General features: G+C 46.3%; 1 protein-coding gene across 1 annotated transcript in view; it reads right to left on the reverse strand.

Moving 5' to 3' along the window:
- MYO18B (myosin XVIIIB) overlaps positions 1 to 8,029 on the reverse strand; it is a 270,882-nt gene that overhangs the window by 214,407 nt on the left and 48,446 nt on the right. Inside the window, exon 12 of the mRNA XM_011374654.2 lies at positions 4,475 to 4,619. Coding sequence (XP_011372956.1) covers positions 4,475 to 4,619 — 145 coding nt within the window. The remainder of the gene's footprint in view (positions 1 to 4,474; positions 4,620 to 8,029) is intronic.

The raw sequence follows: 8,029 nt of genomic DNA on the forward strand, positions 1-8,029 counted from the left end.
AGGGAGGGAGGGAGGGACGGACGAGGCCCCTATGCCACTATAAGAGCACATTTCCTAAGATCCAAAGGCCGGCTGGCACACAACTCCTAAAACCCTTGGAATCTCCAAAGTGATGAGTGTCTTCTGTATGCTAATGAGATAATGGGTATCGAGGGGACCCGAGACAGCTTCAGGACAGGATCTGGTGGCCAGAAAGACCAAGGCATGATTAGTAGGTTGGAACTTTCAGGGGAGGGGCCGGAGGTTGAAGTAATCAACAATGGCCAATGGTTTAATCAATCATGTCTATGGAATTAAACCTCCATAAATAACCCTAAATGCTGAAGTTTGGAGAGCTTCCAGGTTGGTGAACATATCAAGGTGCCAGGAGGGTGGCTTGCCCCAGAGGGCATGGAAGCTCTGCCCCTTCCCCCTACCTCACCCTGTGCCTCTCCTCTACTTGGCTATATCCTTTATAATAAACTAAGAATAGTAAATAAAGTACTCTCTTGAGTTTTGTGAGCTGTTCTAGCAAATTATTAAATCTGAGGAGGAGGTTATGGAAACCCCCCAATTTTATAGCAGGTTGTTCAGAAGTATGGGTGGTCCAGGACTTGTGACTAGCATCTGAAGTGGGGAAGTCTCGTGGCACTGAGCCCTTCACCTGTGGGAGCTGCACTAAGTGCAGGTAGTGTCAGAATCCACTTAAATAATAGGACACCTAGCTGGTGACTGGAGGATCAGAGAATTGGTCAGTGTGCGGAAAAAACCCACACACTTGGTGTCAGAAGTGCTGTGAGTAAAAACAGTTCGGTGCTCCCCAGTGAAAAAGTGGCATCGCCAGTTCTCTTGGAGCCCATGAGGACAGAGGCAGCAGCACATGAGGCCTACGGGACAGAAGCTCCCGGAGGCTAGACTCGAAGCACAGGCAGACTTGGGTCCCAATCCCACCTCTGCCTTTAGTTGTATGCCATGGCGGGTGTGGATGAAATTCTCTGGCAGGCTTCAGTTTCCTTATTTGTAAAATGGGCATCATAACAGTTCTCGCCCTTCCCCGTCCCTAAGGCTGTACAGGGACATCACCATGTCTGCAAACACTCAGCACAGGGCTCTGGAAAACAAGTCAATTCTCCAGCAGGGAGTGATGTGAATGGCCCACCGCAAAGTCTAGTGCAGTGGAGTGGTCTTTGCAGGGAGACTGGCCGAGGTTCCAAACCTCACCCTGAAACATACTAGCTGTGTGATGTCAGGTAAATCACACACCTTCTCTGAGCCTCTGTTTTCTAATCTATATAATTGAGATGGATGAAAGTGAACACTTACAAAGCACTCCCCCCCATGAGACAAGTCCCGTGCTCCACATGTTTTGGCCTTGACTCATTTAATCCTCACGAGCCTGCAAAGTGGGCACCATCATTAGCCCCATTTTATAGAGGGGAAAACTGAGATTCAGAGGGGCCAAGCCAGGATTCACACCTAGAAGGCCAGGTCCCAATTCTTACCCATGGCACTATTCTTCCTCACCAGGTTATTACATGAATCTAATCAGATCAAAAGGCAGAGTAGAAGTAAAAGTGTCTCTGAAACCATCAAAAGCTAACCTAATATTAGTATTTATTGTTGTTGTTATTACTGTAACAGTTCAAAAACCCTGAGTCCAATTATAAGGGCCAAAATCTCCCCACAGGAACTGATACTGGCTTTTAAAAATAGGATCAGGGCTCTCAAAATAAGTTTAGGAAATGAGGCATGCTGGGAGGAGAGGATCATTTTAATGAAAAAAAAAATCCTGATTAATGGAAATGATTCTTAATATATTTCAAAATGATCTGTTATGACACAAAGCAAAGACATTTATATACGACTTTGAAATTCTTAATAGCTGATTTTAGCGCAACCTATTATGAAATCTTCCAAAGCAGAATATATAGCAAGTAAATCATCAGGCAGGCCTCCCAGGCAGACTGACGGCAGCTCCTCTTAAAATAATTTATACACTGGGGTAGGGGAAGGCTGGGAAAATTACTGCTATAATCATGTATTAATAAAATATTTATAAAATATTTATAAATGTGACTTCCTTTATCATTTTAGGCAGCTACAGGTATAGGTCAGGTCCCTGAGTTCACATCGGAAGAGATGTCTCACGTGCCCCAGGAGAAGGAGCTCAGATATGAAACTTCTCTGATGATGATGATGTCAATAAAACAGAGCGGGGGCGGGTGGGGGGAGGGTGTCCCCTGTGCCTCTACTTTGTCACATTGAAGGCAGAGAGATTTCAAGTAGGACAATGGAAATTGAAAGGCAGGTCCCACCCGTCTGCAGGACTCTGCTCCTAAACCTTGCAGAGTGCTTACATAGAGCAAGTCTATTTGAACTGAGTGCAACTGAGAGGAAAGTGGCTGGGCCACCTTGGGAGAGTCACCTAACCCAGGCTCAACAATGCAACAGGAGAGCTGCGTTCTACTGAAGGATGGCCTTGAGCTAGCTGCTGTTGATGATCTGTCCACCATCCCTTGCCCTGGCCATTTCATAGGTGCCACCCCACATGTGTTCCTTGCCTGTCACTCTTTGCTTTCTCTGGCTATAGGATTATGCTCGGGTCATGCATAGGGCAGGCCGGAGGTATAGGAGGTAACGCCCTTCAGGAGCCACCTACAACCAGGGAGAAGCAGGAGGTGATGGATAAATATCCCGGCTTCTCCCCCTCTCTGGTATGTCCTTCAGAGTCTCCCGGAGGGCCCCAAAGGGACAGGGCCACAACTGCCTGGAGGTAGCCTGCTCATTAAGGTGTCTGGTATCACCCACTTTCCCTTCACTGTCTCTCTTCCCCCACTCATGTCTCCTGGGATTCTGTCCCCTCCAGAAAAGCTACATGCACCCAAGTCTTTTGTCTCAGGGTCTGCTCTGAGAAAACCCAGCCTAATTCAGCTTCTTCTCTTTTATCCCATTTAATCCTCACATCAACCCCAGTCTTAGCCCACTGAAAGAGCAAACCACTAAAACCCAGTCAAGTTTTGGGTTTGAACTCAAATCTACCTCTCTCCAGAGCCCGCGCACTGAAGTTTACCACACCTAGACCTTCCGAGCCTCAGTTCTCCATTCTGTAAAATGGGTTTACTTCCTTCCACACACCCAGCCTACAGATGTCTATGCCTGACTCTGAACCTTCATAGCTTTCCTGGTTTGAACTGTGCAATTACAACCCCAGTCTCAGTCAGCTGGCTGATGGTTTCAAGTCTAGAAGTCTCATCTCTCCAAATGAGATGAAAGATTCAGAAGGAGGGTTCCCATCTTTAATTTGAATGCCATAAAATTTGAATACCATTTAATTTTCATGTCCCCAAATATTATTCTTATATATACATTTTTTTCATCTAATTAAAATGTAAAATCTCTTCTTAGTTTGTGAGCTGTAAAATAGCAGGCAGCAGACTGGACTTAGCCCACAACACGAAGTACCATAAGCGCTATGAAGGCAGAAACCACATAGCTCTTGATCCCAACTGTCTCCCCAGGACCTTTCACAGTGCCAAAAGAAATAGCAGAAGAGATTGAATTAGGGAAGTGAGAAGCCTTGAATGCCAAGCCAAGGAATTTTACTTGATTTATCAAAGGAGAGCCTCAGGAGGATTCTAAGCAGGGGAATGGAATGGCACAATACATTTATGTTTTAGAAAGAAACCCAATGGTCACAGTAAAGGTGGACAGAGAGAAGAGCGAAGGCATCAGTAACAAGGCTACTGCACCCGTCCAAGCAAAAAAAAAAAAAAAAAGGCCAACATTTAATTAAAAATAATAGTACAAATAGAGAAGCCAGAACAAAAATGCTGTCACAGGGAGTATCTAGAGGGCAAGGTAAATAATTGGATAGGGAAGGGTGAAAGCAGGAAGGATGATCAGAGTCATTTGGGAGATCAAGTTGAATAATGGACAATCAGCAAACAGACAATTAAGGAGGGGAGTGGACTCAGGAGGAGAAGGTTAGCAGGGTCAGCTTTAGTATACATGGTGGGGAGGGTCTCCAAGATGTCTCAATAGAAGCACATCACCTTTATTGCATGGACCCAACCTTCTCTCACAAATTTTAGAGTTTCTCGGCTCAGTACAGTAGCCACTGGCTACGTATGGCTATTTAAATTTATGTTAATTAAACTTGAACGCAATTAAAATTCAATTCCTCGGTCACCCTAGCTATCTTTCAAGTATTCAATAGCCACATGCAGGTAGTACCTATTGTCCTGGACAGCATAGGTAGAGAACACTGCCATCATCGCAGAAAGTTCTATTGGACAGCACTGGTCTAGAAGGTTTGCTTGAAAAACCTAGTCCTGTTTCCCTCACACCACACTGGTCTGGCAGGCTCCCAAGAGCAGTCCCAGACACACAGAAGATAACATTGACCCTGTCCCACATCATTGAGAGATGGGTTTTTTCAGGCACCCTCCAATGGAGACAGCCGGCAGCCCAGGTGAGCTGGGCAGGAAGGATGTACCTTTGCAGGCCCCTGCCGCGCCAAGGTGGTAGATGGCTGCCAGTACCCGCCAAATGGCTCGCTGCTCACTCTCCGAAATGCCTAGCGTCTTCATGGCATCTTGGAGCTGGGTGAAGGCAGCCGCCGCCCTCTGCTTGTCTTCAGGCTGAGAGCAAAGGGAGAAAGGAAGAAAAAAAGGCCATTACGGCAGAGAAAATGCAAATTCGCAACATGAAGCAGGCTCGGTTTTGGGGGAAACGTGTGGTCACTTTATGACCACAGTAAATTATCAACAATTAAGCTGAAGAGTGTTGACACACAGAACTCAGACTGCTGGGAAAGTGATGAAAATCATTTCTATCTGACTTTGGAAAGCAGTGCAATTTTTATTCATTCCTGTGTTCATTCAGTAGATTTATTGAGGTTCTGCTCTGTGCCAGGCCCTGGGAATGCAAAGATGAGCAAAACCCAGAACTTTGAGGGCCTCTCAAGGTAGAAGTCAAAAGAGATATTATTAAGACAAATAATAGTGAAACAGGCTAAGTGGTAGGATGTGGGTATAAGTGGGGAACTGCAGGAAATCAGAAGTAGGAATGGACTAACTAATCCCACCCAAGAGAATCAAAGAGAATGTCATAGAAGATGAAACAAAATTGTGATTGAAGTTTGAAAGATAAACAGTCAGAACTGACCGATTTAATGTAATAAAGGTTCTGATAAGTAGAGGGAACGACGTGAACAGAGGAGATATTCAGAGACAACAGGTGGTCGACTGAATGTGAACAGGTATTTTTGTTGGTGGGGCAGACGGTAAATGGGAGGAGATAAGTATGAGAAGCTTGCAGGTGCCAACTGTGAAGACAATACAAAAGGGCACGAGCTTTAAACTCTAGCCATGCTTGGCAAATACGCACCCGTATCTACATTCCTATGTGGACAGACACCTATGGCAGACATCACTAATTGATCAAGATCCCGCAGCAGGCCGGTGAGTCCAGATTCTTTCTAGGACATCACCTTTTGCAGCTGCTACCAACGGATCTGCCTCAGCAACTGAAAGGGAACCAGTTTGCCACCCCCAGTGCGAGCAACAGGAAACTGCCAAAGATTTTTAAGCAGGAGAAAAGAGAAAATGACATGATCAGATGTTTATGGGTTCTAAGGTGTTGTTTTTCTTTTTTAGATTTATGATTCCAATTATGTTTGATTGAATATTAAAATTAGTCTGAAACTCCTGTATACACACCATCTGGCCAAGGAGACTCAGCCCAGAAGCCTGCTGGGTTGAGAAGAAGTGAGCTGGGGACAAGAATTCTTGTGTCTATAATCCACCAGCAGATAATGAGGAACTGATTTGCACTTGGACTCCTTACAGAGCTTGGGTAATAAACTGTAAGCTGTTAAAGCTGGCAGGTCCTTAAATTTTGTAGAGTCTAGTGCTCAGAGAGGGGATGATGCTTACCCAAGGTCACACAGCAAATTAATATCAGACATAGAACTAGAATTAGGTTTTTCTGACTCCCAATCCAGGCCACTTGTCCCCTCCATTCAAGCCACTTCTTCTAACTGGGAAGGAACCCTGCAAGGATCATTGACCAATTGGGACAACGTCAAAGCATGCAGCGACATTGAGATTCGCTGTGGAAACATTTCAATTAACAGCAAAAGCATGTTCCACTGATCCATCATATTTCTGGGCCACCACAGGACCACGAAATCCCTAGCAACCAGGAGCTCAACCTAGCAACCGCAGCTGCTCCACTGGAGCAAACAGAGGGAAGGGAGGCAACTTACCGACATGGTTATTTATGAGATTTCAAAGTAGCAGAGAAAGGACACCAAAAGGACAGTGGCAACGCATTTATTATGGCTCCCACTGTCAGCCCTGAGCATTTGACTTTAAATTACAGGCAGACTCCATCATCCACCATTTAGCTCATGTGAAGAGAAGAATGAGAAAACTTCCGCTAAAGCTTATCTGCTTCTTTTTTTCCTCCCTCTCTTCCTCCCCAAGTCTCTGTTGCAACAGAAGACATTGAGGGAGAAATGCTTCTGATCCAAAACGATTAGGATCAGAAAGATGTTTACAGTTCCTTAAACTTCTAAAGAGCCAAACACCTCTGCATAATGCCCTGATAAAAGCCACTCCTTTCATCAAAATCGTAAAAGTAGAAATCAGTCAAATTAGTGGAATAAGTCAGCTCAGCGTCTAAATGTCTATCCACAGGAAAATGGATAAACAAAAGATGATATAGCCGAGGCATGGGATGGAGTACTACCCAGCAGTGAAAAAGAACAAGCCACTGATATATGCAGCCACACGTATGAATCCCACAGACCCAGTGTGAGTCAGGGATGCCAAATACAGAAGACTGCACACTGCGTGAGTCCATCAATGTGAAATTTAATTATGGACAAAACTAACCTTTGGTGAGAAAAGTCAGGTTGGTGACTCTGGGGTGGTAAGGACACCCCTGATGGGACTCAAGGGAGCCTTCGTCTGAATGAGGAATGTTCTAGATCTTGTTCTGGGGTGTGGTTGCCCTGTCCTCTCATGGTTCCCAGTCCAATGCAGAAACCCATGTACAAACAGACAATGACAGCACAGAGTGAGTGCTGGACTCTGGGGAGGGGCAAAGAGCTGACTGGGAAAGTCAGAGGCTTCCTAGAAGAAGTAGTGAATGAAGAAAATAGAATAAGCAAGTCAAAGTGGGGCAGGAAGGGTCTACAAGCAGAAGGGCACAGGGCAGGGGGACATGGTGCATTGGGTGCCAAGGACCCTGAGGATAGATGCGCAGAGCAAACTGCAGGGGATGGCCACAGTTTGTAGCTGGGACTTGTTCTCGGATGGAGTGCAAGGTCACTGGAGGCCTCCCTGGCAGAGGGAACTGGCACATGGGTACCCTCTCCCCAGGGTACCAACCCCCTTCCTGCAGGGACATGTGGGCTCCCCTGTGTCTCCACAACCAACCAGCCCAGGCAATTCCCAACCCTCCAGCCCCCGGACCGGGAGCCGGCTCTAGGAGGAAAATGCTGATCACTGATTTGATTCCCTTGCAAAAGAAACACTGGTGGCTGCACAGCTGGGTGAACCTTATGGGACTATAAGGAAAGCAGGACAGATGCGGTCCAGAGCCGGGAGCTCCATGTTAACAAGCGACTCTCCCCCACACTCAACACTGACCAATCCACATCCTCTCTCGGCACTGGGAATAAAATGAAGGAGGGAGGCCAGAAAGTGTTAATTGAGCACCTACTATGCTATACTAGGTGCTTACCCTGTAAGGCAGGTGTGGGTCTCTCCAATTGACAGGGGAGGAAACAGGCTCAGAGAGGGTTAGATATTTGTCCAAAGCCACCAGGTTGGGGAGGGGCAGAGTCACTATATGCCAAATATTCTACTGGGCCCCCAATCCTAGGAGCAGACCGAGAAGTTGGGTGTTGCTCTACCCATTCCGCAGGTGGAAAACTGAGGCTGAGAGAAGATAAGTGGCCCAAGGGTGCACAGTTGGTCAGATCCCAGAGCACATGGTCTTCAGCCACGACACAGGACTGAGATGACAGAGTAGGGCAAAC

The sequence above is a fragment of the Pteropus vampyrus genome, unplaced genomic scaffold, assembly GCF_000151845.1.
Source record: "Pteropus vampyrus isolate Shadow unplaced genomic scaffold, Pvam_2.0 Scaffold251, whole genome shotgun sequence".
Lineage (NCBI taxonomy): Eukaryota > Metazoa > Chordata > Mammalia > Chiroptera > Pteropodidae > Pteropus > Pteropus vampyrus.